A 27,878-nucleotide genomic window follows, 5' to 3' on the forward strand; every position below is an offset into this window, starting at 1 on the left:
AGGGGTTTATATACAGGAAGCTGGACTACTCGCTTAGAGCCAAGGTCACGTGTAGCATCGTTACAGAACCAGATCTGTAACAGTCACGGGCTGATACAATGAGTCAAAGTAACAAGCTATGTGTATTACAAAAAGAACTAGTTAAGGAAAGAAGGATTCTCCCCGGAGAAATCCTTTTGTGAGGGCGCCAAGGCCCGAGCGTCTGCTCACGTGACGGCTATGCCCATTTAGGGGCATAGCCACAGAATGGGTTCAACCCATCACAGTGCTCATGGCGTGTAGACGCGAATGTGGATATTTGGAGTAGAAACAAAAAAAGAAGGTTTTGTTTGAGGAAGGGGAGAGATTGGAGAGAGAAGTGAGAAGAGGGTAAGAAGATGGGAGAGAGGATAAGTAAAGGATTAGAAAAAAAGATAGGAGAAAAGATAAGTGAAAAGATGCGTGAGAAGATGCGTGAGAAGATGGGAGAGAAAAGATGTGAAGGCAAGAAGGAGCCAGCCATTTATAGAGTACGAAGTCCCAGGCAAACCACAAAGAACGACGTCAAACACCCTAAAGTAAGACGCAAGAAAATGTCATTGCATGTGGGCATTTTGCATGAAGACGAGCAGACGGGATGACTGTCTGGGAATGAGTTCTGGCTGGCACAGGTTGTGAAAGTGCAGTGGGAACAGATTCGGGATCCCTGGCTGGGAAAGGGGACCTTTTCAGACCCCTCGTTAAAAGTTGACGATGTCTGGTGAGAAGAGTGAGCAGACCTGAGCAGACTTGAGCCGAAGCTGAGCCGGGCCTGAGCCAGCCTGAGCAAAGGCGGCGCGAGATCACGTAAGCTTGATGGTTGGGAGGTGTCGAGATTCCGGTATTGTAACAACAACAGGCGTACTAGCAACTTTCCGTCAATGTAGCTCAGTCGTCGAGATAGCTCTGTTTGCCTTACCTTGCCTTGCTTGCATGAAATCCTCTGCTCCTCAGGCAGACGGAACCTTGGTATAAATCGTCGCTTGGTGTGATTTCGTGTTTCCATGAATATTATTATTCCTATTGAGTATATAGCAGTCGTAGCCCCCGATACGACTGCCGTATCCCGCTTTGTTTCGTAGTTTTGTATGAACGATACCTTGCCCAGGGGAAGCATTTGGTGGCGTTGTATGATGGATAGCATGCTCATGAGGCACGCTAAACGTTGACTTCTAGAATTTGTATTGTCGTCCTTTTAGCCCTTTGAAACCATATATAGAATCATCGATCGACTACTATTACGGTATAGTATTGTGTGTATTCGAGTACGATATTTTATGGCAGACAGAAGCTGAATAAGTGCTTAATAGATCAGTATGTGCTTATATACGTTTAAGTTGGTAAGTCGTTTGGTGCGGCTCTTGCGAATAAGGATCGAAACTGGTCCCGAAGTAACCCTTGCCTTGCTTTTTCCAATTTTAGCCGGCGGCAGTCGTAGCCGAGGAGCCCAAAAGGGTCGCCTTCGGCTCACCTCTTATGACACCCTTCTCAGTCAGACTCGCTTACCCATAGCTCAGGCTATAGCAGCAACAGCTCAGGTCCAAAGACGGAAATGGAATTTGCTCATATCGAGATTCCGATATCGAACTACCTGTTATAGGCGCAAATGTTATTATGGTTTTAGAGGCCTTCTGGAAACGACCGAGACATACATCAAATTTTACCAGCTTATCCAAGCTCCTTCCTCTTATTGGGTGAATTAATTGTCCGCTTTATTTGCAATCCTCATGCCATTGCATACTTTCTTGTGGCGGCGACTGGTATTTTCTCCAAGCCAGCGTGCTAGGAGAAAGAAAATGTCGGTTCTCTGCCGACATTTTCCATGACTGAATGCATTCATTCATCTTTGAGATGCTTCAGGACCTTTGCCCGACCAAGTGCTAGCTCTTCGACTCGCAGAATTTGGATAAATGCGACGAGCGACCTCGTTAGGAAATACCATTGTGTCTAAAGTTCGTACTTAATGTTGTTAAACGACTTACAGTAAAGCTTGGAATATAAGATGATATTATTCTAGATTTTATGGAACAATTTATGAAACTCAAGACCTCCGAGATCAGCAATAGTACTGATACAAGGCTCTTTTGGTTGTGATTGGCTAGCAAGCGAAGCGCTACATTTTGATCACCAAAACCGATAATTAACGATGCCAAGCATCCTTGCACTCCCACATAAATAGCGTGGTGATGCCCGAGAAGCTGTTGAAGATCCTCGCGCAAAATGGAAGAAATGCGAATGGCGTCATCCTAGCGTACAGTTGCGAAAACCTGAATTTCATGAAAAGACATAACATAACCAGCAACCTTATTATGTAATGGCTCACTTCTCGTAGTCCTGCTTTATTTCTTTTCTTATGTACAAGTGTACACACTTCTCTTTCTTTTCTGTACCTCATATTCATTCGCAGCCTATCAAATCTGTTACCCATTCTTGGATTGCGATATGTTTGTACAACGTCACATTTTCTGTGCTCTCTCACTGGGCGTTGCAATTACCACAGTCTCGTCATTCGAGACTGAACCTTTCGCACCCCCAGTTTTCAATGTCACCGAGCTATCGGGGTTGCCACTCGCATCCGGACTCGTATTCCTGACGCCATTGAATCTCACTGCGGGGTCAGCTGTGATTATGACCGGCAGCGGCGACCTTGTCTGGAGCAGCGAGGCGAGCGGATCATACACCAATTTCTTAACTACAAGTCTGTACGGCCAGCCAGTTCTCACATTCTGGAATGGAACCGGAAACGCAAACCCTCTGATTTCAGGACATGGTTATGGCAAAGTGCAGATTCTCGATAACACCTACACGGAACTCTACAGTATATGTCCTGATCTCAACTTGAACTTTCCGCCTGCGGCAATAAGGTACGAATGCCAGGCGGATATTCATGAATCCGTTGTTACGGACAGAGGCACTTTGATTGTGACTGCGTATAATTATACCCAGGCTGATCTCACGTCTATTAACGGCACTGCTGATGGTTGGATTTATGATGGCCTAGTCTTCGAAATCGATATCCCAACTCAAGAAATCTTATTTTCGTGGAGTGCAATTGAACATGTTCCGGTCAATGCTACAAAATTACCACTGGCAGGTGCGGGGAGTAGCGCCGATCCCTTCGATTACTTTCACATCAACTCAATCCAACCTGTTGGAGATGGATTCTTAGTGAACAGTCGGCACACGTGGACCACGTATAAGATTGATTCGAAAGGTCAAATTGAATGGGAGTTTGAAGTCAGTATACACTATAAACGTGCAGTATGGGTTAAGAATCTCTAACCTTCACATAGGGATCGAATGGTGGAGACTTTGAACTTCCATCTGACGGTGAATTCGTGTGGAATCTCCACCTACCCATTTGCACACATCCTAACTTTTTTATCCTAGTCATGGCAGCATCGTGTTCGAGTTGAGCATGTGACTCCCGAGGGTCTCGTCCTCCATATGTTCGACAATGCCAACGCCAACAGAATCACTCCCAATCAAACCCTCGGCTTAGACTTCTATCTCAACCTGACTAGCAAGGAGGCAACTATTCTCAAGAGGCTGGCCGACCCTAACGAACCTCTATTTGCTACCTCGCAAGGAGCATACGATGCGCTCCCCAACGGAAACGTCTTTATGGGCTACGGTGAGCTGCCAGTATTCAAGGAATTCGGTCCAGAAGGAGAGTAAGTATAATCCGCTCTAACTCCCGGACAGTCGAGTTCCGGGAATATGTCTTGATGCCAGGCTTAACAGCTCGGCTGCGAAGACAGATCTTGAAACTGCAACTAATCAATCGACAGTGTTCGCATGTCCACTCAATGGGCAGGGCTGGATGCCTCTTCTTCATATCGTACCTATCGTCTAGATTGGACAGCCCAGCCGGCGGCATCTCCAATCGTGGTTGCGAGAGCAGGCTCGGCGTTTATGAGTTGGAACGGAGCTACGAACATCGCGGGTTGGGAAATATATGAAGGAGAGACTGCCGATGCATTGAATCTTACCAAGACGGTTGCCAATGATGGGTTTGAGACAAAGGTGTCTATTTCAAATTCTACGCAGTTTGTTCAGGTTGCAGCTTTGTGGGGCCATTATCATGGAAGTGCTCGTAATTCTAGCGTAGTATCTGTCTCTTGAGGCATGGATCCGAGAAGATGAATGAAGATACGCGTAAAATTCATAGATAAGTCGAGAGCATTATCAATTCCTAGCAGCACAGTGACGTCAATCCTGTTCAACACTTGAACAATATTTCGTCGGATATATTTTTAATTCGATTATTGAGGCTCGCCGACGGCTATGCAGCACTGAGCTTGAATACATTGCATTCCATAAAGAATGGGATATAGAAGAATATTATTCCAGAGATTGCGAAGATAGATAGGAGTATCTTAATTCACACTTGGGACTTAGTTGGACTAAGTTAGTTCGCTCATATTGTCCCACAGACTCTAAAACAACATCACCTCTTGTTTCACGGTACACATACCCTTTCTCCTTCTCTCTATCTACTCAATCGTTTTACGCCCTCGGGTTGGCCATAGTACATCTGAAAAGCTCCTCGAAGATCTCTCCCGTCGACGTCGTTACCACCTCATACTCTTTATTACAAAAACCATACAAAGCGTCGACTGTCGTCTCGTCCCCGGGTGAGTCATTACATCCGATGCTGCCTGTCGACGACCCCTGGTCCGCAGCGCCATACAACGCATCGTCGCCGGAGTTGCCGTTGTATTGTGTGATGAACTGGCAATCGAAGAAGCCGGGGTAGTCTAATGTGAGATCACCCATGGGCGTGTATCCATATGGGTAGTGGTAGGTAGACTCCTCCTCGGTGGTGTTGGCCGACACGCTCGAGATGATGGTTTCGTCTGTGACTGTTGAGCAATTGAGTCTCCCGTTATCAGCGAACCATTGGTAGGTATACGACTGGAATGCGACGCTCTTATCAAAGACGTAAATGTAGCAGAAGATAAGGTCGGGAAGAGCGGAGACCGTAGAGGTAGCGGTGGGTGTTGTAGAGGTGGGGGATGCGAGGCCGGTTGTTGACTGGATGGAGGTAGGAGTTGCGAGGCCGGATGTGGACTGACTGGTTTGGAACGCTGTGGAGGGAATGGGACCAGTACTGTAGTAACCTGACTCGGTTGAAGCCCCGATAGGATCTGCAGTCACTGGTATACCATTCCCACTTGGTATGTCAGCGGCGGGGTCTGGACAGACATCAATGTCGCCTGCGCAAGGATCGTCTCCATCGCCGTCACCGCCGGCATCGCTGGTAAGACAGCCCATATAAATGTAGACATTCGGGTCGAGGAAACCTCCTGTTGAGGAAAGTTGACGAACAGTCAAATCTCGAGGATGAACACGAGTTTGGTTTGTCTCAGCGTGTACGGACAATGTTTCGTTCCCACGTTTTGCCATGGTGGCTTGCCCTGGTGGGTCAATGCACATTTGATCGGTTGGAATGTTCGACCTGCCTGCCGGTCCAAAGCCCGGTGTCGGTTCCCAGACCTTAGTGATGTTGTTCCAAGTCTGGGCACCAGGCGATGGTAGGTAACAATAAGTTGGTGGTACAAAACCATACACAGAATGGTCGCCCACGTTCGGAGTGTCGTCAATTTCTGTACCTTCAGCATTCACATAGTACAGGAATTCCAACGACTTCCGATTCGTGCCAGACACGTCAAACCAAGGATCCCATGTCCTGACGCCATTAACCCAAAAATCGTTGACCAGTGTATACTGAGGTCCATAAGGCCAAGCGCAAAAGTTCTCGTTCACGAGGTCCTCTGGCAGGTAGTTCGTGAAGATTGGGTCGAATTCGACGCAATACACAATACCATCACGGCCAAGCGTACCCTGTTTTTTCGTCAATTCTTTCTGGTAATTGTTGTAATCAGTTGCGATTCCTTGGACCCAGCGTGCAAGTGAGGTTCCATGAAGTTGATTTTCCAAACGCCATTCAAATCCCGCTCCGGGAATGAGTCGCAGGACAGATGTTCCATCGTAGACCTGGCTAGGATTACCAGAACCAAAAGGATACTCTTCTGGCTGACACTTATCAAGTTCCCAACCGGCCGCTGGATTGTCAGTTGGATAGGAACGATAATGTCCCCAGTACCTGTCATCATGAGGGCGTCAGTAGCAGGTTCTGGTTCTGAAGAAGGTCTTTGGATTGTTTTGGCTTTTCTTTGGGTAACTTACCATGGTTTCGTATCATGAAAAGTTGACCCAGTGTGGTGGGTCAAGATTGAAGTCGCCCCTCTATGAAGTATGGCAGATTTGGCATTTCCACAAACATTGGGGTACAGCATATGTGGGCATGTATATGTAGCATAACATGTCCCTGCTGGCGGTTCTTTTGGGTTCTGACCTGGAGCAGGGCAATAATCAGCCCGCTTATTTTGGCTCAGCCCTAAGGAGTCGAGACCGCGGTTGAGTAGCGAAAGAACGCCTCCCGATGCTTGTCTCTTAGCTTTACTCGATGTTGAGCAGCAGGACTGTTCATTCTCCAGATAGCTCTGAACAGCTTCGATGTTGTCGTCTATGTTTTGTTGGCATTGGTCGAGTTGAGTAGTCGAGCCATCGCAGCTAATGGTCCCAGAGTTCGGATCAAAGACGGGATAGTTGCCATTGTCACACATTCCGGTGCTCGTTTCCAGTTCGCAGGGGTCAGATCCGTCATCAGTATCTCCCGGAGTGGTTGTAGGCTCGGGGTCTGGAGGAGGGCCATCGTCCACAGGTGGTGGCCCGGAAGGGCTCGGGCAATCGCCCGCGATGTGAATGCCAAAAATCTTGATGCATGGAAAATGGAAAGAAGGAAGTTCCGGTAGTTGTGGCCATTTGAACTCAACCCAAGGAATTTCAGGAACGTTCCAGATAATTATAGCTTGACAAGTTGGGCAGGGTAAGAGAACTGGGACGATTGTTGTGGACGAGTCGCTTCCCTAACGACACATTAGTATAAACTTTTATGATCGACTTGGGAGCCGAAGGGTAGAACCGGAAAGATGAAAGCAATGTGTTTGACCACTGATTTTTTTTCCAGCATCGCTAAACTTTTCTCAAGGAGCTCCCGAGTAGCTCGGCTTTTGAGATGAAAAAGGGGGTAAAAGGTTGTTCTCAACATACAGTAGTTGTGTACCAAATGTTAGTTGTTATAGGGAACTCAGTAAATGCCGTAAATGACACTCCAGGAGGGAGTGTGGTCATAGTAGACGTCACGGTGGTAGGGGATGGTCCGACCGTAAGCGTAGAACCGTCTGTGGTAATTGTCTCAAGCCCAGTAATGATCGGAGACCCTGAGGGAAAGGTTAAAGTAACGAGAGAGCCATCAGGCTCGGTCAGCGTCTCTGTGACACCACCACCTGGGTTTATGGTTCCTGTTGGAGCTGGTCCTACTGTGAGCGTAGAGCCGTCTTCAGTGATTGTCTCAAGTCCTGTAATCACTGGCGAGCCTGAAGGGAAAGTCAAGACAATGGTGGATCCATCAGGTTCTGTCAGCGTTTCGGTGAAGCTGCCAGCTGGTCCTACCGTAAGGGTAGAGCCATCTGTGGTGATGGTTTCAAGACCAGTAATCACCGGCGAACCTGAGGGTAGAGTCAATGTAATTGTGGAGCCGTCAGGTTCCGTTAGAGTCTCTACAGTAGCAGTAGGTAAAGGCGTAAGGGTGATCGTCACGCCATCCGTTGTGATCGTCTCAAGTGAGGTAACTTGAGTTGGAAGCCCGGTAGTAGGAAGTGTGCCTCCGCTTTCAGTAGGAACCGAGGCACCGGCTCCAGCAGGACACCAAGATGGGGCAGGAGGGCAAGTGGGTCCAGGACTCCCTTCAGTGACTGTGCTGGCTGGAGATGGGGCGAGCACTGCTGGTGCTTGTGCAGACTCCTCGTTCCCATTAAATGCAGTGACACTCCACTCATAGTGCCACGTGCCAGGAAAAAGCCAATTCGAGTCTGCACAAGTTCCATGAGTGATATTACCAGCCAGCTTCCATGGCGCATTTGCCGTGTCGACACTTCGAGACCAGAGGTGATAGCCTCCAGCAGAATCTGACCCAGTCCAAGTAGCGCTATAATGAGATCAGAAAGTCAGTCTTTCCTGGTTAAGGCGGGTATGAAATAAGAGATGCTCACGTACTGAATAGTGGTAGGGTCGTTGGAAACGACCACAAGGTCTGTTGGAACAGAAGGTGTTCCGGCACCTGGCACAGCGTTATTGGCGAAGGTTGGCAGTCCTTGGCCATTCTCATTCCAGGTAACAGGTGCAATCAAATAGCTTTTCCCGGGCACCAAGCCAGTAATAACTGCGGGCGAACTAGTGAATGCTGCTCCTGAGATGTACTGGCAATCAAGGTAGTACGAATCCCAATATATGACATTGTACTCAATGATGGAGCCTAGAATCAACGAGCACGAATTAGCGACGCTTTAAACATTGCACTCGTACATGAATATGTACCCGTTGGTGTGTGATTTGTGTGTACGTACCGTCATTGGCACCTGAGGGAGCATCCCATGTGACCGTGAAGCCATCTGCAGTGGGCTCCACGACAACATTCTGTGGTGGATCAGCGAGTTGCGGCGTGGCTTCTGCTGACAATGTCGATGTGTACCCTCCCACTCTATTGTCGCCACACTGAGCACGCACCGCAACGGCATATGTCCAGCCCTATGCGCAAATTAGCAGGGGCTTTTCCAACATTCTCACTCTGAATGTCCCAGAATTGGTGACGACTTTTGACAGGAAACACCTGTCTCCAGGCACAGACATTGGGCCTTTTCCTAGCTTCGCAGGACAGAAAAATGAACGAAAATGATTAAAAAAATGCATCGAGTAGTGAGGAGGAGAGTAGAAGAGCTGAAGAAATTGCCCTTTGACACAAAGTCGCTGACACTTGTCTGACTTTTGCCGATCAGTTCCCGAGCCGCAATGCAAATGAAATGGCATCAGGCGCTCTTTCTTCAACTTACAGAGAGTGGCCACTGCGAATCCCATCTATTGAAAGAGGAACTTGTTGCGGAGAAACCGTTTCCTCCTCCATTGATAGAAACAGAAACATCATAGCCATATGCGCCATATACTATTGTCATTTCAGCAGAATTCAAAAAGAACAAGTCTTATGTTTAAAATCAACTCACCAGCGTCCCAAGTAGCTGTCACGCCTTGCGGAGAGGAGAAAACCTGAAAGTTTGACGGGATTGGCAGAGGACGCGTCAAACTGGAATCATCCTGAGCCGGAACTGCGATAGGAGTGGTTCCCAACTGAAAATCATTGACCAGGGTCTGAGAGAAAGCGTTGGCAATTTGGTACTCGCCCCAAGCATTCGGGTGCAAGCCGTCGTAACCTATGATTCATTAATATTGCGGTACAGGAGAGAAAGAGGTCACAGGAGCAGATACCGGCCGGGCAGCCGCCAGGTTGGCAATCCTAAACTCGATTTAGTACATGGTCAATCGTTATCTGTCAAGGTGCTACCTACATAGTTCTCCTCGAGCTGTACCAGAGAAATGGGAGACTTGGTGGTAGTCCATTGTGCGATGTATTCTGGAAGTAACTGATTATAGATCTCGGTATTATCGACGAGATCTTGGCGACCACCCAGAAAGCTTCGTTGTGGTACATTAGCAAGAGCGAACTTCACGTTCGGATTTGCTGCTCGAGCGTTTGTCACGAAAGTGGAAACGCTAGAGATGGTCCCAGGAGCATCGCTATAAAACCAGCCCATATCGTTAAATCCCAACATGAAGAGAATGAGATCCGCGGGCGTTGACTCGAGCACGCCCTGGATCAGGCCTTTGTCGACGGCTACAGCTCTACCTAAATACGATCTTGATTAGTGGGTGTCTCACCAAAAAAGCTAAATCTGCTCCGAGCTAACAGTACATACCCCTACAAGGTCAGCTGTATCCGTGAGAAATTTAGGGGTATATTATTGCTTACCAGACAGCAAAGTGGTTAGAATTCGATAAGAAAGCTGAGTCCACATCTGCAGCATATCCGCCGTTGGTTCCAATCATGGATGATGGAGCTGTTTCGCCATACAAAATCGGCGGCGTTGGTGGTGTTGCCGGATCTGGTGGCACCTGAAGTCTGTCCTTAGTATCGCAATGGCCTCGTAACGATTATATCGCGCAAATACATACCGTCCCAGTATAAGGGCCAACCATTTCGACATCAATGTTGTTCTGCTGAAAGAATTGCCAGATTCGGTAGCGCCAAGTGTAGTCACCTTCTTTACCTGTAGCGTTGCGGGTAAGCCTAGGTCAATACGCTCATAGCGACGTTAACATAATAGTTGCATGGTCATACCTTGAGACATAGAGTCGCCAACAACCATGACTCTGAGAGCCGATTGACGGCCAGCGAGAGAAGACCCAGACGACCCAGATACGTTGGTCGATGAGATCAGGTCGGCAATCATGCTGTCTGCATCTGGGAAGGCAACGCCAGCCTGTATAGGTGGCATAGCAGGCGCGAGTCGACTTACAATCTCGTATTCCGGGAAAGCGGTGATATTGGTTGGTATGGGAATTGCGGGTACTGTCAATCAAAAAGTCAATTTCCATGTTCAAGAATGTCCCAGAAGCCAGAGAGGATCCTCGAAGAGTCCAAATAGTACGTTCTTGAATGCTATTTGGAATATCTTGAATATTTCTCGAGTAGCTCGTTCCAAAGACGAAGAGAAGATCAGGCTTCAATTCAACGTACCTAATGACACGTTAGTATGGACTCTAAAAATTGTATTTGGAACCAAGGAGCAGATATGAAGAGCTGAAAATCTTTGATCTGGGTAGATCCATTCTTCATTTCTTGAATACTTCCCGGCTCCGAGCACGGTAGGGAAAGAACGGTTATCTTTGACTTACTGTTTGCAAGCTGGGTCAATTGAAACGAAATGGAAGATGCTAGCTGCACCGCCGAGGAGAATTCGATGGTACTGGGGGCATCTATCGTATCAATTGTCGCACTTGGAGTGCTGCTCATCGTTGTGTTGGCTGCCTGAACAGGAGCAAAGTTGAGGAGAAGAAAGAGGACACCAAGATACGAGCCATAACAGGCCCGCCACACGGTCACAAAAGTCCTAGACATTATTGACATGAAAATGAAGTCGAATCATCCCCAACAACGTGGCATGGCACCATCTCTTGTACTCCCCCTTTTACTTTCCTCGACGACCAGCTTCGCATGAATACTGGACTTAATCTGACTGCCACAGGGGCAGTCCTATTTCTCCAGCTGTGCCACATGGTCTAGATCATTTAGACAGTTGGGATGAGGCTGGGTATACACACTCCTTCTCAAGAGACTGAACGGCGCAGTGGGACCGTTAGATCCGGAGGACCGGGCGACGGGTGGTCTGGAGATGGAGGTTGAAATTAGGGCTAACATTGATTCGGCAAACGTTCCCGCATCGTCAGCTGGATTCAGAGAAACTCACTCGTCGTCGATGGACTTCATGGCCGATATCAAGGAGTGGCAGACAGACGATGTCCCGCTACGCGGTTGAATTGACTGTACTTAGCTAAAGGCGTGACTAAGCCACATATCGCGTGGATATGTTCCAAGCTCACAGATTATTATCACGGCTTCATAAACCCGCACGATATATCAGACTGCGATGAGATTGGTTGAGCCCATACGACGTAGACTATTTGATGCAGAATACCTTCCGCATACGGAGTGCGTTCAAAAAATCCAACATTTGTGCCAGGATAATTAGCGACGTACTAACTAAAGTTCCATCACATTGAGGATAATCCAACATCCGTGCCACACATCAACCAACATTTCGGCCGCACTATTGACCGTTTATTGAATATTTAAAGAATGCATCGTCTACCGAAGTCACGTTGACTTGCTTTGCCTCCGGAACAAAGATCAGATTGCAATAATGCAAAGTAGCCGCTGTCCTGTGCCGCCGCCCCCTTAAATGCGGCGTTCGTTGGCGCCACTACTGTAGCTTATCACATACAAGCATCAATTCTCGGAGAAGAGTCCGTCGCGGCTCCGAAGCAAGACCACGAAGAGCGTAATGTGGATCTCGAGCAAATATGTCTGAATATTTCGATGGGAAAAGGTATTGTTCTTTTGCAATAGGATATCATGGGTCACCAAAGCATCCCGGAGAGAGAGACCATGAAGCCCTCGAAGTCATTATCTCTGAGTTGCTGGTGGTCTATTCTCGTCTTTCTAGTTCTTTTTGCGGTCTTAGACACATTATGCCATATGTCTTCAGACTACGATCCCCATCTCGTTCGTTTACACGAAGTTTTAACCAACTTCACAACCAGAGGTCAGGCGACAGTGGAGCTTTTCGCACCACTGTCCACTATCATTGGTTCGACGCCCACTGGTCAATCGTTTATGACAATAGCATTTGACATTGCCTGGATGTTGGTTGGCCTTGCGTTTTTGAGGTTGCCACTGCAAGCACACCAAATTGCGCAAGTGGGGAGCAAATTCTGGACAAGCACGTTTCTGTACATCTCGTTTGCGAGTGTCTGGCTTTCTACTTCCAGCAGGCAGCAAAATTCCCTCTCACTTGTATGTACCACTTGACTTCTGAAGACAATACTGTTGCGCTGACTAACCACTTGGAAGCCGAACGGAGTGGCGGATGCATTTTTGACCCTGGCTTTTGTGGCCACAACGGGTTGGGGACGTCTCCCCGGATATTTGAGGGTACTACTTTTCTTAGGTCTCGGAGAAGCTCTTGTTCTCACCGGCTATGCTCTCGGCTGTAACTTCATCGACGCAGTAGTAGCATACTTTCTCATATTCGTTGCTCGTGTGAGGATAATTATCCGGAAAGTAGCAAACGTGCAATGCTCTCCGGTGAGTCTGCCCAACCTTCATTGTTGTCAATATTGGGATTTGACAACCTGTATATAGGTGTCTATTGCTTACGCCGGAATCTCGAATCTGTTTATATCAATCATAGTATGTCCAATCATCGCCATTATCGTCATTGGCGCACTCCTCCGTAAGTCTACAAACACTCCTCTTCCCCCTTATTCTTGTAAGCGAGCCACCCGAAAACTCAAACGAGCTGAAGTTGAGCTGCAAAAGAAAAACTGGCTCGGCTCCCAGAATAAAGCTATATACTGACTTGTCTATAAGCCATATCCGAATCATCAGCTGGAGGAAACTACAACCTCCGCTATCTCTCTGCTTCTGCTCGTAGGGACCTCACTCCATTTCCGCTCGCTCGATCTTCGGCACAAGCTGGACCTCCTTTCGCTCCGCATCATGACACGGCATATACTCTATATGTCCCAGGAGCTGGCTTCCTCTGGAGCGATTCCATGGTCTGGGAGCAAAGTCTGCCAGCAGAAATTTCGCCAAATTCTACCGAACACTATGTTGATGAGACGGGACAACTCTGGTCCATCGAAGGATCTCACCGTGTCTTCTTCCAAGACAAATTCATCGAACGGTACCTTTGGGAAATAAAGCAATTCCCACAACAGACACGGAGATGGCGCACTTCACAGAAAACAATCCATTCTGGGAGTACAGTGCGCTTGTATGATTCAATAGCGGCTCGATATCTCTGCGTCATACCCGGTGAGCGAGTAGTCAGTGAAGCGGGCTATTTCAGCATGGCAGAAGACGGCATAAAGGAACCAAAGAATGACAGGACAAGAGTAGGGTAAGTTCACTTTCACACCATCTCCGCCGAAGGTTTTACCGAGCAATGCTGAGAATATCGTTCAAAGAACACTTGCCAGACCTAGCTCTCCGCATTGTGATTGGACAGCTTACTATGATCCAATGGAAGATATTGGAATCAGCTTTTACAGCCACGAGCACGCATGTAGCCTCGGGACAACCTTTCGCTCAGTGCCCGACCCGAATCTAAGTCAAAGCAACGATACTGTACTTCGCATACTCAATCTCAAGATCGAGGCGAGCTGTACGACGAGTGCTAGCAAGGCGAGTTCTCGACTGTTTATGGTTGAGAGCCCTACAGCTCGGAATCATAAGTCACCTGGAAGTGCAAACGGGAATTTGAAAGCAAGGAAGTCCCCCACCGCCAATGACATTGGATACTTCCGGAGAGCGATTCAATATCTCGACGCACGCCGTAGACTGGACCACTTCCGAAAATACCATAGTCATCTCCAAGAAGAGGAGACTGGAAGAGTTGTCATTGATCTTGGAGGGAAGAAACGATCACTGGATCTTTGGAAGCCAGAGATCTTGATATGCAGCTTGTATGTAGTTGTCTGTGTACTAGACGGACTTGCTCGCCATCGACTCCCCGGAAAACTGTCGATACGTTCTCCAATGACGGGAGGTGGATTCTTTGTATTGTGCCACCTTGTTTCATACTACCTACTCGAGATAAAGATGCTGCATTCATCTCGTGCAGCTGGACTGGCAAGCCTATATAGTTTGGCAGAGTACGTGACAGGAATGTTATAGTATAAAGCAGCAGAATTGCAGAATCGTCAGATGAATGGCAATTGACAGCTCCTTATCACATTCCTCCTGCTCCTCGTCCACCTGTTCCTCTTCCACCCCTACCACTTCCCGTCACAGGTCTCATATCACGTACAATGTCTTGCTCGGTCTGTTCTTTGAAGTGACCGTAAAAGCCCAGAAACTCCTCGACACTATCGTAGACCTCGCTCCCCCAGTGATCGACGTGAATGCCGTACCTCCACTTGAACGGTTCATCATTTGCCTCTACACGACGGCAATACAACGCAAAAGATCCACCAGTCTGTGGACCACTGCCAATCTGGAACGCAACCGCAATGTTCCATTCCTCCCATACGAACGTCAACTGATCCGTTGTTTGATCAGCGCTGCCTGAGTAATCGTACCGGATGGGCACGATGACGGCTTGTGCCATTTCATCCACCATCTGAGCATGCTTGATCGGCGAAATAAAATCGAATACCTGCGCATCATGGTGGTAGGAAAGTCCGGGACCCGTAATACCGCTCACCAATGTACAAAGGTAGGCCAGATCCGCTGGAGGAAACTCCGCTACATCAATGATTTCTCGGACGCGGGTGCCGACTTTCGCGAAATATTCCTCTCGCTGTTCTAGGTTGACGGGATAGGACGAGACGCCTTCTAGGTATTTGGTTCGCACAAGCTCAGCGATCACGTTGTCGTCGTCAAGCAATTGTTGTGGAGAGACGGACTCGGGAAACTGGATTCGCAGTGCACGACTGCATTCTCGCATGCGCATTGTTTGGGCTGTATCTTCTGACCAATTCCCTGGAACAGGTTGCGCTGCTACAGCTCGAACATAAGCGCGGATTAAGGTGACGTTGTGCTGTGATACTGTCTCGCGGTACTGTTGGAGTGCGGACTCAATCCTAGTTCGGCGCTCTTGATCCACATTGTCCTGTAGCGAGAGGTTCTCCATACTGCCTATCGTTGCTGTGATGGAAAAATTGGTGAAAAGGTAGAATCAAGGTGAGAGTGAACGTTTCTATCGATGCGGGGTTCTCGTTTCTGTATTGATACATTACCTAGGTAGTTATCGCTAGGCGTGCTTTGGAGGCCGTCCTCGATAAGGATCCATATGACTTCCGCTTTCTCAAATCAATAGCGCTTTACCTACGCCGCAACCTTAACAACGTAGCATTGCGGCCATAAGAGAACGTACTTATATCTCGATGTTGGTTCTAGTGTTGAGCCCGGGAAACCTAACCTCTCTAGTAATAGCGCTTCACTTAACTGCGCCTCTCCCGAGCATCAATCACTCGCGCGAGCCAGCTAAGCGAAAGTCGATAATTGTCCCCACGCCGCACGGCAATTAAATCTGACGCCAGCGCAATAACGATCTACTCATTGGACAAGAGAGCCGAGAGCCGAAACGAGGTCTTATGCAAACAGATAATCAAGTTTCCACAGTTTGAGGAAGATCGGAGTTGAGCATTCTCCTTTCTGTCGCAAGCGAGTCTGAAAATCCACTCCCGAGGAATGGCGAGTTCTTTGGACGAGTTCGCACTTCGCCCTATGCTTGACGTATGCAAATACATACACTGACGGGACAGGAGTGCTCGGTTTCTTCTTCGCAGAACTAGCAAGCTAGCATTTGCAATGAAAAAATATATAAGCTCTGTGGTCAGAGCCATAGTGCTGAAAGGCAAATTACCATTGCCGTACATTCACACCAGTAGCTTCTCTTTGATTGAACGAGTGGAAACGGCAGAACCATGAGATCTTTGGATGGTGATTGGCAAATTAAAAAAGACATTGCCATTCATCAGATCATACATAGATGATTCCTTTTTGGTCGATGAACCAGGCCTCGATGCGCTTTTGATCTTTGTAGTGAAGAAAAGCAAAAAAAAGAAAATCATTGCCATTCTCCAGACCAGAGATCTCTCTTTGATGTGCGAGGTGTGTAGGGGAAAAGAGGAAGATGAGGAAGGGAGATCTGAGTTTATATAATAGAATTGTGGGTATGGTTTATTGTGTGGGTGGCCTAGGTACTTCGTAACTGTACCACGGGCTTTCATTGGTCAGATCATGCCCATACATGACGCACTCCCATTTCTCAACCACACAATATTTCCATCTAGCTATTAGTCTAGGAGAAACAGCAGAAGCTGATTCAATTGCACCAAACGACGTGTGTGCTTCCAGTGCAGATTTGGGATGCGTGAAAATTGTGAGATTATTTTTGAGCGTCACTAAGCGAAGCGCGCAAGTAGTGCAATTTTCGCTCGCCGTAGCTAGTGTCTCCAGCGACAACTTCAGACTTTCTCCCTTCTTGATTTCTCTTTTCCAAACAAAACTCTTTCGCTTCAAGTGCGCAGATGAGCATCAAACACTACAAGTCTGGCAGACAGCTCGACACGTGAAGTATGACATCACCTAGTCATGCTCACGAGGCCCTTTAGTGATACGACGAGCACTGGTCTATTTTCGGTGTCCGACGAAGAGTGGATTCGCGAATGAACAGTCTTCGGCGATTTACCTCACCCCAAAGATCAGGCTTCAACATCTCTTTGGATCAAGTCTAAAACGTGTCAAGTCAAGACCAAGAACCACCAAGGAGCTAGAATACTTTTATGTTCCTTCTGGAAGTCTTCCATGGCATTGAGACCTATTTGAGCGGAGAAGTCTTCGCTTATCAGTTTGATCAACTCCACTAAACATGCCGAAGAAAAATTTCAGCCTTCCATGCCTTCCCAAAATCCTTCCATTGTTTCGTTGATTTGATTGACCGCTGAGCGAACGTTCACAAGCTAGCCTTACGAAGTCTCACGTACTTTAACATGTGATAGCAGCTCCTGTAGCATTCGGTGCCGTCGCTGATTGCTCCTACGACTACCGCTGTTCTATATGCGGATCACGCTTCCCACGTTCCTGAACATCTCTCCCCGCGCCAAGGATGATTCTATTCGTCAAATCACAGGCATACCCTTGATCAAAATACACCGACTCAACTCAGCATTGGCTGGCAAGGCTAAGAAGGAGCAATGTCTTAGATACAACAGTACACACGAACCCTCGGCCACGCTCTGAAACTCCACGTTGGCGGCGGTCTAAAAAAGCTTCCGTTTCCCCAGATCTCAGAATCTCATCGGTGGCTTAGATTTCTCGGACGCCTAAAGATAGCTGAGTTGTTGGATATTTAATCGGCCATTCCCCACGTCGAGATCACCGACAACCACCGACAAACCATCTTCGAGATACACAGCACCGGCGAGTCGAGTACAGAAGATTACAATACCCCTTTCGAAACCTACTCTTTTTCTCACCGACAACCCTTCACATCAACATGCATTCTCCACGCTCACCCCGCTCTCCTCGATTCCGAGGCTCGCGCCCCTCGTTCCGCCCTTCAGCACCCCGCAGCCGAACATCCAGCTACTCCTCGGGAAGTAGCAGCTCCGACGACCTGCTCGAAGATACCACCCTGTTTACCGACACCATCGGAGGTGTGACAATTCATCTCACCAAGTTTGGCGGACCAGGTCAGTCTCCCCGCTGCCGAGCATGGAAAGCAGACATGAAAGTGTATCTCGATGCAAAGGGAATGGGCGATTATATCCGCTCCGATATGCAGAGCGACAACTTCCATTATATCGAGGATGAGGTCTTGGCAAAGATGGACAGAGAAAGAAAGGCAATGATTTGGTTCAGTGTCGAGGAGGATGTCCGCAGAGAACATCTGATGGACCTATGCGACAGGGACTCTACAAGCGAGGATGTATGGAAGAGACTCCACGAGAGGCTCGGAGCAGATAAGCCATATGAGCCTCTGCCACCGTTGAGCTTGGAGGATGAAGAGTAAAGGCTTCACCTGGGCCAAGACAAGTTTTCTATTTCTATCGAACGATCAGATATCATCTCTATATACTACACCTCGCGGAATCCGCATTTTCTTAGGATGTTTGTCATAGGGTTGCATTCAAGGCATGGAGTTTAGGGGCTTACGGTACAATGTACCAACATCTGGGGACATTTGGGCTTCACCTTACGGACTCTCATTCACGAGACAAATTTCATGTCTCTCTCATTCTTAGCATTTCTTTGCAAGGAGTATCGCGGATATCACCAATATAAGCATGATAAATCCAACTCGAGTTTTCCAGCATGTCTTCGTTTTCTTTATACCTGTCCATTTGCGAACAGAGTCCTCCCACCATCAATCGCAATACATCTCCCATCGACATATGCACCGGCCTTACTCACAAGGAATAGTATAATACCTGCAAGGTCGTCTGTCTCTCCAGCTCTCTTTGCAGGTACTTTCTGTACCAAATCTCCAAAGATATCAGCCCCTTTCCCTGTACCCATCGGATTCATATTGCTAGGAACAACTGTACGCTATCAGCCCTCCAATCCCCGTTCTATCTGTCGACATTTCAGAAATTGGAGGAGAAGCTTACAACCAGGATTGATACCCACAACTCGAACATACCACCTCGCAAACTTCGCAGCAAGCAAACTGACCAGATGATCAGTCGCAGCTTTCGTGCTCGCATAGCTCATCATATCGACATTGGTCGCATTATGGAGACTCGCTATCGAGGACGTAACCACCACAACCCCGCGCCCATGATCACGGCCTTTGCTTCCATCCGGCATATCGATGTCACCCGCAGCAACAAGGAGATCCAGGAGGGCGACGGAAAGATAGTAGTGTGCCATGGTATTGATTTGGAACGATCGCGTCCAGTCCTCGTGTTTTGAGGACCAGAGAGAAGTCTGTAGCTCAGTGAGTGAGGCGGTCAGAGGATTGCATGGAATGGGAGGGTCTCGTCTGATGCCGGCGTTGGAAATCAGGATGTCGAGATGGCTTTCGTGGGAGCGGAGTTGTGTTGAAACTGCTTCGATTCCTTCTTTGGATGTGAGATCGCATGGAAAACTGTGGTGCACTCAGCGATCGTTTCATAAGGAGCCAAGATCCGGATCAGGAGTGTTTTGGTGGGAAGCAGTGGGAAGTTATCGGTAGAGAAAACATGATAAAATATGAGTCCTTACCCATAGGCAGACCCGCCAGAACTCTTTCCTAACTCATTCAATTCTTTTTCAACATCAGCTATAGGATCGCTCTCCAGCCCACAAACATAGACGCGAGCTCCATTAGTCACGAGACCCTGGAGCGAGACGGATCAGCAACGGCCAGCAGTGTTGCGAGAAACAAGGAAAGACGTAGAACCTTCGCACTCATAAGCCCGATGCCACTTGTTCCTCCAGTCACCAAAGCAGTTCGTCCCTTGACAGAGAACAGATTTCCGATTTCGGTTGAAGTCATGTTTACAACTCGCTTGAGGTGTGCCCCTGACTGACAAGCGAAGGATCGCGATGATAGGTATGTGCTAAATAAATATGCACGAATGTGGCAGACCAATGAAGGGTGAGACGCAGACTTTGAGGTCAAGAAAGTGATGTTGATACTTGGTCTGGCCTAGATCGAAGCAGAAATGAAAAGGAGTGGTCAAGAGTGGGATCATCGACTTGAAGCGTCTGACCTAATCTTATCGCCGAAAGTTTCGATATCTAAATCCCGGATATCAAAAATCTTTTTTATTCATAGAACATGTTCTCCATATTTCATTTTGCTTCCAGCAAGATGAAGTAACAAAGAAGACAGTCTTGAGTCTTTTAGAGCGGTGTTGTACCAGGAGGTCCAGAACAATGTTTTATTTCAAAGTAAAATAGCCTCACTCGTCAAACCGGATGCACCAACTCGTCAGAGTGGAGAACAAGTGCGATGCAACCTCAAACATGAGTGGAATTTGTGATTATATATCTTGCTCATTTGCTTTCTAAGCAGAATCTTGTCATTCTTCTCTCTGCTCTCGCAATGTTCGAGAAAGTCTTGAAAATGTCAAAGGTCTCCCCTCTTGCCCTCAACTGCTTGCTGGAAAGATCAGAGCGTAGATATAAGTTTCTCTTTTTTATAGCAAGATGTCTTTCCAACTTACCCCCGAGTATATCTACGCCTTCCTGGGTCCAGCAGCTCAAGGAGAATGGACACCATTCCTCGATGGTCTGGATCCGGACGTGAACTGGATGATCGGAGATCCAACCTTCAACGAACAACATCGAACTGGGACATATGTAATCTTCTCTCTATCTTCAAAATAGACTGCAATGCTAATCTGTCCACAGAATGTCAAAACCTGGCGTGAAATAGTCAACAAACCCCTCATAGCACGGCTTGCTAGCCCTCTAACCATGAAAATCGAAAGTCTGGACATCATTGGGCTCAAAGCGATCGTCGAAGCGAGCGGGTCTGCAACACAGAAGTGAGTAGATGTCGAACAATCTCGCTTGTCATTGCTGATGTGAAACGTAGGAATGGGAAGCAGTATAATAACAGGTGAGAGCTCACTTAGAAGTTACATATATGCTTACAGACATTCCAGATACTGTTGGATCTTGATCTTTGATGGAAAGACTGGCAAGGTGGTCACTATTAGAGAGTATATAAATACTGCAATGTTGAAAGAGGTGATGGAAACGAACGAGATTTGAAGTTAATGCAGCAGCTCTTCATCATTCCTCATTAGCTGATTGACAATGGTAAGAGGATTCTACCGACACCCAAAATTAAAGCCCTCATTCTCCATCGATTCCTTTTCGTGTTTCTGCTTACGCGTAAAAGTATCCCTTTTCACACCGGACTTTCGCGTCGTGTGATGTTAACTCGAGCTCAATACCACAAGCGGATGGAAGACCCGTCCTCGGATATAGCCCACATCGCGACAATTATTTTACTATACGCCACAGCTATATCCGACGAATATTCGTCCGACTCAATTTGACATTCGCTAAATCAATTGGTTTGAAAAGCACTCTTGCTAAACCTAAAACCTTGGCCGCTTACATTCTTGCGCAAAACCTCTCACTTTCGGATGAGGGGTCGAACATTCATATATTGCAAGTCATGTGGTTTCGTATAGGTGTTTAGACTACTCGCTCCTGTTGGCCATGAATTTGCTTTCTCATATAATAAGTACTCGAATGTCCACGTTCGATTCATTTAGCCTGACTTCGCGGCTTCAGATTCTTATGGAAGTCTTCTTAGCCGTGCCGGAAGGGTAGTGTGATTGTTGTTGCTATTGACTTTGTATCATTTTCGCCATTGCTATATAAAGGGCAGAAGTTCAAGATGGACTTCCAAATCTCCTCATTCGTATTGCTTTTTTGAATATCATTCTATTTCCTCAGAAAACTAAACTCAGCGCAAAAGATGCTATCTCAAACACTTTCTAACATTATCATTGGTCTTTACCTTCTGGCAAATCAAGTCAATGCCAGTACGCTGTTCAAATTTCGAACTATTGCGAGCTATGACTGACAAATTTTAGCACCTACTCACTTCGGGTACCTCCTCTACCAAGGCTTTGAAGTCCTCGATGTGTTCGGTCCTCTTGAAGCACTGAATGGTCTTGCCGGCCTCTACGATCTGAACCTAACCATCGTCGCCGAGACAATGGATCCCATCTCCAGCCTACCACCGACTTCTTGGTTCAACGGCAACAAGATGAATTCGACCTTCTCCGAGCATGTCCTCCCAACTCACACTTTCGAGACAGCTCCTCCACTCGATGTGTAAGTCCATCCGTCCATCCGTCCATCCATCCTGTATTAAGGCACAACTCAACTCACCTACCCAACAGACTCATCATCCCCGGCGGCAACGGCCTCTTCGCCCCAGCCCCCTTACTAGACTCCACCATCCAATTCATCAAAGCCCGCTACCCCACCCTCCAATACCTAATCACCGTCTGCAACGGCGCCGGGATCGCCGCTCGCGCAGGCGTCCTCGACGGCAAGCATGCTACGACCAACAAAGCGGTCTGGGACCAGACCATTGCACTGGGACCCAAGGTCAAATGGGTCGCTCAGGCGCGATGGGTCACGGATGGGAATGTGTGGACTTCGTCTGGTGTGTCGGCTGGAATCGATGTTATGCTTGCGTGGATCTCGGCTGTGTATTCGGAGGCCAATGCTACGGGGATTGCGAATGGGATGGAGTGAGTTGATTTCTGTGAAGGTGATGTTTTGAGGAAGATAATGCTGACTTTTCGATTCGTCTAGGTACGAGAGACATATGAACTCGACCGATGACCCTTTTGCGACTCTGCACGGTCTTACAGATGCGAACAACTCGACGAACCCGAGTCGACGCTAGGAACCGGGGCACCATTCAACGTCAAGTTGTAGAGATCCACAACTCTATCAATCAATGAAGACAAATTGAATTCTAGAGTGAAAACCGCAGCCCATTGTTTTTGGTTTGAACCACTTTCTCCAATGTGCTGATTTCCAGCTGCGACTGCCCTTGCGAAGACATTCATAATTCTCATCTAAAAATAAGTTAAGAGACAGAAAATCTGTTGTGTGATAAGGAAGGGGATGAGAGCACATAAATTTAAAAGATACCATGCACAAGAAACGAAGTCTCTTGGATTTCCAAGTAACTATCTTGAGCCTCTGCCAAACATCCGCAATACGCGCAAATTGCGCAAATCGCGCTGAAAACGCTTCCATTATCATCGAAGTAAAAAGATGCCGAGGCTTCCGAAATCCCTAGGACGACCTTATTAAGATTGGGTCTTGCAACTTTGCAACTTCATCATAGAGCTGGGACACCGGCACGACAAGATGAAAAGAACGATATAATCCATGTTCAAATACTCTTCATATACCCACACACTCCTAATATACAATCCACCCATCCCACCTTATGCACCACCATGCAAGCTATTGTTACAGACTCGTCCCTGATCATTCACTTCACTTCACTTGGTCTCCACCTGCGTCTCCGCATGATGAACCTCCACCAACTCCTCATCATCACCTTCCTTCACCGCGCCCTTCTCAGCATTAGCCTCTACATCTGCTTCCGCCATTGCCACATGCACGACCTCCTCATCCTCATCATCATCCTCTAGACTCGTCCTCCGCTTCGCCTCAGTTGTAGCACTCAGCCTCCTTTTTCCCTTATACTCGCCCTCTCCATCACCACCGAACCCTCTCCCCTCATCAGAATCATCGCTATCATCGCTCTGTATATCATCGTCATTAGCACTATTCTCGCCCCTGCCATGGCTACTACTACGGTGGTTATACGACGAGGAAGGGTGTCCGTTCTGACTACTACTGTCCTCGCCACCAACAGCGAAATGGCTGCCGCCTTTGGGACTGCTGCTGCCTGTGTTGAAAGGCCACATGGACGGGAAGGCTGCTCTTCCAAGGCCCGTGAACGACGACGTGGTGACGGAAGAGGTGGTAGAAGACAAAATGCTCGCGAGGTGGTTGCTGGGGATACCCACATGCTTACTGCCGTTGGCCTGCTCTTCGTCCTTGCCTGAAGATCCTAGTAGACCTCTCCCGTCATCTTCACCTTCCAGGTCCCCGATGGAGAAGTCTCCGTCGTGGTCATCATTATCTGAATCGTCGTCCTCTTCTGTGGCGAAGGGGTTCAGATTCTTCTGATGCTCAACCTCCTCCTGCTTGTTTCCGTTCTCGTTGTTGTTTTCCGCATTGTGTTTGTGCAGAGCTAACCGAGCAGCTAGCTGGCGACGAGCACGAGAAGGCGTGATGTTCAAAGGGGGTGGGGGTGGAGGCGGTACTGAAGGAGGGTCAAGATCGGAACTCGTTGCTGTAGTTGTTGATGGCGTCGATATGTATCTCGAGAACTAGAGAAAAACAATTCGTCAGTATTTTATAATCCTCCTGTCACACCTGGCACGAAGTCCGCTCAGTGGAGCAGTCATCAATCATTCTCGGCAATCAATCGCAAGTGAGAGACATGTTCATAAATCTAGATTTAAGAACTCATCTCCCAATGTTGACAAGATCGGCTGTCAGAGACCCAAAGAAAACGCCGGTAGTGATGCAAAATAATGTACAAGAAAATGAAATAGAGTTCATTCGTCCCGGACTCCTCCCTCAGGAAACAAGGGGGTCTCGCGATCGAGTTGCTCCAAATATTCGTAATCGACTTCTTCTTCGTCGAACTTGTCAAGATTGGGGGCTGGAGGAACAGAATGACCCACTTCAGCCGCGCCACTATTATTCCTTCCACCTTCTTCATCATTATCTTCGTCCATTTCGTCATCCTCTTCGTCGCTCGAGCTGCCGAAACCACTGAGAAGGGTGCCGCTGCTAAGAGTAAATGCCGATGTGCCATTTCCATTCGCCAGATCAATGGTGTCGAGTCCGGCTGCTCCATTCAGTCCAGCTTCTGCTAAGGCGGACGAACCGCCGAAATTGTTGGCTGCGTTCACTGCGTTCATGACAGCTTGACGAGGGCCAACAGACATGTCTGGTCTCACACCTCCAAGGATGGCATTGTCTCGCTCTCTTGTTTCAGCCAGAGTTACCTCAACGTACGTGATCCATTCGCCGTTCATCACCTTCTCCAAGACAGAATCCGACAGAAGCTCGGGTGGATGTCGCTCCGTGAATTTTACGACCTCCTCGGCGATGAGGGTCAGGTGACCCATATATCCCAGCCTCATCCGGTTCTTTTCTTGAGCTTCATCGCTCTTTCTCTGGCCATCAACAATGCGCATAGTGATATCGCCAGTCTCGAAAAGATCAATTGCGAGTGATCGATTAAATCCTCGATCCATCGGGCCATTGAAGACCTGCTGAACAACATCGTATACCACATTATGTAGAAAGTTATTCCATGGGAAACGGAAAAAGAAATCCTATCTGAATTAGTTCACTGCTAGCATCATCCGTAATCAAGACTCACCAAGATAGTTGGAACAACTTTGTGCTCCACGAATTGCATCTTGAGGAAGTCTCCAACAACAGGAGTGATCCGGCTTTCTTCAGCAGCTTGGTTGTGCTCATCCGTATTGGCCATAGCGATCAGTTGAGAACTATCGCCGGCTTCGCCCATTGTCGTGTCAAGGCTCTCGAGGCTGGCGCCCACTTCTGGCACCGGTGGTGGTACTTCCTGTTGCTCTGGCTCACTCTTTTTTGCAAACAGTGGTGCAGGAACATCTTCTGGTCGGGCAACATCTAATGGATCCGGCATTGGAGTTTCATCTGTTGCAATAGGATCATGCGACTCGGCGTGTTCTTCTTTTGGAGGGCTGTCGGCCGATTCTTCTGACGTCTCTGGTGAAGGCTTGTTCGACTCACCTGAAGAAGGCTCGCTATCTTCGACATCTACGCTTTCAACTGACGGAGGTGGGGAGGTCATGGGAGTGTCTTCTTGTTGAAGATCGAGAGATCCGACTTGCTGAGACAGCTCCTTGGTAGGCGACAGTGGTAACACAGTCATATCTGGCTCCTCCATTTGATGTGTATGGTCCATCTCTTCGAGTTTTAATCGTGGTGAACTTAATGGCTCGTCCACAAACTCTTCGTCATCTTTGTCCATGAAGGACAGTGGCGCAGGAGTGGGAGTCAAATTATTATCCTCGCCCTCATGTTTCACGTCGAATCTCTCGTCGAAGTCGTCCTTGCTGTCGTCCTCAGTTGAGTGATTGACTTCTTCGAAACCATCGTCGTCGGAAGCATTCTGGACTTCAAGTTTTCGAGTTCCTTCAGGAGATCCTAGGCGAGTTTGAGTCGAAGATTTCATGGTGAGATCTTCACCACTGGAATGATTGGAGGGGTTTGCCGCAACACCCAATTTGCCTTCCGCCTTCAGTCTCTCGCGTTCCATATCTCTTGATTTGACGAATTCTTCACTCCCAACCTCGTTCAAGAGACCCATGTTGCTGCAGTGTAGGAGCTCAGCCATCAATTCGCAAGTCTTAAATCTATCAAATCCTAATGGTTCGATCTTCCCACCGAATGCTGCGCTGAGTTCCTTTCTCCGAATGGTGACAGGTCCGTCGCCACCTCCAATTGTATGGTTTGGACTCAGAATCAACTCCATAAAGTCTGGAACTCGTTGGGCGAACATGCGAAGAAGTGTGCCAAGGTAAATTGGATCTCGGGAGGAAGGAACAGAATTCGCTTCTGCCCCAACGTCTGGGTCGTAATCGGAGTTGTTCTTGCGGATGACCTCAATCACAATTCCAACGCCAACCGTCAAAGGATTACCTCCTTTAAGCATATCTGATATGAGCTTCTCAATGCACGGCTGGGACACCAATTGTCTGGTCAACTCATTCGGACCGATACAGGACTGCTCGTTCTGGGATGCATTCGCAGATATGGTAATAATAGCCTTTAAGAAATCTCCGGCAGAAGTTTGTGTAGCCCAAGAGTGTTCGGAAGAGAGGAATGATAGCAAGATTGGCATTAGGTCCTGAGAATGCAGCCACTGTAAGATTGTTAGCCAGAAATCTGCTATTGAGCTGCCACTTGCTTACGTCAACTATGCCTTGTCCACCCTCTGCCTTCTCCAAACTTATGATCTTCAAAAGCAAATCCATAACCATAGGTGAATCAACATGTTGGAGCATATTCTTGACCGCTCCATCAATTGACTTGAAGAACTCGAGCATCTCCTCGGTTTTCTTGTCGAGTAGGGCTTCGTTGACCTTAGTAAAATAACTGGCTTGTAGAGGATCAAGAGGTGGAGGCAACTTGAGGAATTCCCAGAATTTCCGTAGAAGAGTTTGGTTTTCCATCAAGGATTCGCATATTGACCAGTTGTCAGAAGACAATACCTCAGCAGAGACGTAGGCATAACGATTTCGTTTCTTTTCCTTCTCATCTTCGTCTTCTGGAGGCGGCCAGGTCGCTGAGAAACGTTCCTTTCCTTTCCCTTCTGTTTCTTTAGCTTGTTCCTCGGTAGCTTCCTCCTCCGAAGCAACGACCTCTAATTTGGGCGCTACAACGTATTCTAGGAGTCTCTCTAGGATCTTGTCTTCCCTCAAATACTCAATGAGTTTGGTGTTATGTTGCTTGAGCTCTTGTATCAGGTCGCTCTCATCCAACAGCTCTTCGAGTGTAACATCGGGCTTGTCGAGAATTGTATCAATTGTGGAGATGTTGGCGTATCCGCCGAATCGCCAAAACATCTTGAATTATGTGACTGCACTCGTCTGCCACCGGGAATGTGGCGGTAGAGCGAGATGAATATCGTTTTGTAAGACAGGCAATAGCTGGAAGTTGGTCATGCGAGGTACGTCGTATGTCGCTAGAGCCGCCAAAGATATTTTCCCGACGAAGAAGAGCCGTTGTCAAAGGTCGCGACGCGCGCGTGGACCGTCTATCTATGTGTCGTGACTCGTAAGGGAGATGATGCTGATGCTGCTACAAAGATCCTGCGAAACATGACGTTAGCCTTGATTGTCTCTCGACTTCGGTGGCTCGGTGAGCACTGATGCCTCACACACGGCGCGGCTCAGCCCTGCGCAGAGTCTTCGGACCTGCACGGTGGACGTGTGGGGAAGGGGTGCATACAGAAGAGGATCTTGAGATCGAAAGCTATTGTACAATTGAAGAAGGTCTT

General features: G+C 47.9%; 9 protein-coding genes across 9 annotated transcripts; 5 read left to right on the plus strand and 4 right to left on the minus strand.

Moving 5' to 3' along the window:
• The first annotated feature begins 2,408 nt into the window (after window positions 1-2,408).
• Window positions 2,409-4,176, plus strand: LY89DRAFT_750346 (uncharacterized protein). Its single transcript, XM_018221197.1, has 4 exons — window positions 2,409-3,255; window positions 3,312-3,356; window positions 3,409-3,692; window positions 3,810-4,176. The coding sequence occupies exons 1-4, from the start codon at window positions 2,461-2,463 to the stop codon at window positions 4,141-4,143; spliced, it is 1,458 nt and encodes a 485-aa protein (XP_018069470.1). The 5' UTR covers window positions 2,409-2,460; the 3' UTR covers window positions 4,144-4,176.
• Window positions 4,177-7,450: 3,274 nt separating this feature from the next.
• LY89DRAFT_103619 (uncharacterized protein) lies at window positions 7,451-8,435 on the minus strand. The gene is made up of 2 exons (XM_018205026.1): window positions 8,143-8,435; window positions 7,451-8,074 (listed from the first exon to the last, which is right to left on the minus strand). The coding sequence occupies exons 1-2, from the start codon at window positions 8,252-8,254 to the stop codon at window positions 7,683-7,685; spliced, it is 504 nt and encodes a 167-aa protein (XP_018069471.1). The 5' UTR covers window positions 8,255-8,435; the 3' UTR covers window positions 7,451-7,682.
• A 3,707-nt stretch (window positions 8,436-12,142) lies between these two features.
• LY89DRAFT_670626 (uncharacterized protein) lies at window positions 12,143-13,827 on the plus strand (the record flags this gene model as incomplete). Its single annotated transcript, XM_018213173.1, has 5 exons — window positions 12,143-12,550; window positions 12,608-12,841; window positions 12,899-12,989; window positions 13,127-13,658; window positions 13,788-13,827. The coding sequence occupies 5 exons, from the start codon at window positions 12,143-12,145 to the stop codon at window positions 13,825-13,827; spliced, it is 1,305 nt and encodes a 434-aa protein (XP_018069472.1).
• Window positions 13,828-14,232: 405 nt separating this feature from the next.
• LY89DRAFT_685938 (uncharacterized protein) lies at window positions 14,233-15,655 on the minus strand. The gene has a single exon (XM_018215176.1). The coding sequence runs from the start codon at window positions 15,390-15,392 to the stop codon at window positions 14,490-14,492; it is 903 nt and encodes a 300-aa protein (XP_018069473.1). The 5' UTR covers window positions 15,393-15,655; the 3' UTR covers window positions 14,233-14,489.
• A 1,979-nt stretch (window positions 15,656-17,634) lies between these two features.
• On the plus strand, window positions 17,635-18,547 carry LY89DRAFT_103655 (uncharacterized protein). Its single transcript, XM_018205027.1, has one exon. The coding sequence runs from the start codon at window positions 17,763-17,765 to the stop codon at window positions 18,276-18,278; it is 516 nt and encodes a 171-aa protein (XP_018069474.1). The 5' UTR covers window positions 17,635-17,762; the 3' UTR covers window positions 18,279-18,547.
• A 48-nt stretch (window positions 18,548-18,595) lies between these two features.
• On the minus strand, window positions 18,596-19,745 carry LY89DRAFT_735254 (NAD(P)-binding protein; the record flags this gene model as incomplete). The annotated part of the gene is made up of 4 exons (XM_018219991.1): window positions 18,596-18,807; window positions 18,877-19,355; window positions 19,472-19,587; window positions 19,650-19,745. The coding sequence occupies 4 exons, from the start codon at window positions 19,743-19,745 to the stop codon at window positions 18,596-18,598; spliced, it is 903 nt and encodes a 300-aa protein (XP_018069475.1).
• Window positions 19,746-20,061: 316 nt separating this feature from the next.
• LY89DRAFT_783330 (uncharacterized protein) lies at window positions 20,062-21,203 on the plus strand. The gene is made up of 5 exons (XM_018222666.1): window positions 20,062-20,554; window positions 20,606-20,742; window positions 20,793-20,816; window positions 20,863-21,019; window positions 21,102-21,203. The coding sequence occupies exons 1-4, from the start codon at window positions 20,402-20,404 to the stop codon at window positions 20,969-20,971; spliced, it is 423 nt and encodes a 140-aa protein (XP_018069476.1). The 5' UTR covers window positions 20,062-20,401; the 3' UTR covers window positions 20,972-21,019; window positions 21,102-21,203.
• Window positions 21,204-21,689: 486 nt separating this feature from the next.
• On the plus strand, window positions 21,690-22,634 carry LY89DRAFT_698040 (class I glutamine amidotransferase-like protein; the record flags this gene model as incomplete). The annotated part of the gene is made up of 4 exons (XM_018216950.1): window positions 21,690-21,756; window positions 21,808-22,051; window positions 22,120-22,476; window positions 22,541-22,634. The coding sequence occupies 4 exons, from the start codon at window positions 21,690-21,692 to the stop codon at window positions 22,632-22,634; spliced, it is 762 nt and encodes a 253-aa protein (XP_018069477.1).
• Window positions 22,635-24,077: 1,443 nt separating this feature from the next.
• On the minus strand, window positions 24,078-27,596 carry LY89DRAFT_103946 (SAPS-domain-containing protein). The gene is made up of 3 exons (XM_018205029.1): window positions 26,791-27,596; window positions 25,212-26,741; window positions 24,078-25,164 (listed from the first exon to the last, which is right to left on the minus strand). Exons 1-3 carry the CDS (start codon window positions 27,442-27,444, stop codon window positions 24,376-24,378), a joined length of 2,973 nt encoding a protein of 990 aa, XP_018069478.1. The 5' UTR covers window positions 27,445-27,596; the 3' UTR covers window positions 24,078-24,375.
• Between the last annotated feature and the right edge of the window lie 282 nt (window positions 27,597-27,878).

Source organism: Mollisia scopiformis (genome assembly GCF_001500285.1).
Source record: "Mollisia scopiformis unplaced genomic scaffold LY89scaffold_15, whole genome shotgun sequence".
Taxonomy (NCBI): domain Eukaryota; kingdom Fungi; phylum Ascomycota; class Leotiomycetes; order Helotiales; family Mollisiaceae; genus Mollisia; species Mollisia scopiformis.

Bases quoted from the DNA above. Each gene is read 5' to 3' on its own strand.
- LY89DRAFT_750346 (XM_018221197.1), top strand. From the start codon at position 2,461: ATGTTTGTACAACGTCACATTTTCTGTGCTCTCTCACTGGGCGTTGCA. The intron at 3,256-3,311 runs GTCAGTATACAC...ACCTTCACATAG, and splicing joins AAATTGAATGGGAGTTTGAA to GGATCGAATGGTGGAGACTT. The intron at 3,693-3,809 runs GTAAGTATAATC...ATCAATCGACAG, and splicing joins GAATTCGGTCCAGAAGGAGA to TGTTCGCATGTCCACTCAAT.
- LY89DRAFT_103619 (XM_018205026.1), bottom strand. From the start codon at position 8,254: ATGAGAATGGCCAAGGACTGCCAACCTTCGCCAATAACGCTGTGCCAG. The intron at 8,075-8,142 runs GTACGTGAGCAT...ATCTCATTATAG, and splicing joins AACGACCCTACCACTATTCA to CGCTACTTGGACTGGGTCAG.
- LY89DRAFT_685938 (XM_018215176.1), bottom strand. From the start codon at position 15,392: ATGGAGAACCTCTCGCTACAGGACAATGTGGATCAAGAGCGCCGAACT.
- LY89DRAFT_103655 (XM_018205027.1), top strand. From the start codon at position 17,763: ATGCATTCTCCACGCTCACCCCGCTCTCCTCGATTCCGAGGCTCGCGC.
- LY89DRAFT_783330 (XM_018222666.1), top strand. From the start codon at position 20,402: ATGTCTTTCCAACTTACCCCCGAGTATATCTACGCCTTCCTGGGTCCA. The intron at 20,555-20,605 runs GTAATCTTCTCT...ATCTGTCCACAG, and splicing joins AACATCGAACTGGGACATAT to AATGTCAAAACCTGGCGTGA. The intron at 20,743-20,792 runs GTGAGTAGATGT...TGTGAAACGTAG, and splicing joins AGCGGGTCTGCAACACAGAA to GAATGGGAAGCAGTATAATA.
- LY89DRAFT_103946 (XM_018205029.1), bottom strand. From the start codon at position 27,444: ATGTTTTGGCGATTCGGCGGATACGCCAACATCTCCACAATTGATACA. The intron at 26,742-26,790 runs GTAAGCAAGTGG...ACAATCTTACAG, and splicing joins GTGGACAAGGCATAGTTGAC to TGGCTGCATTCTCAGGACCT. The intron at 25,165-25,211 runs GTGAGTCTTGAT...TAATTCAGATAG, and splicing joins AAGTTGTTCCAACTATCTTG to GATTTCTTTTTCCGTTTCCC.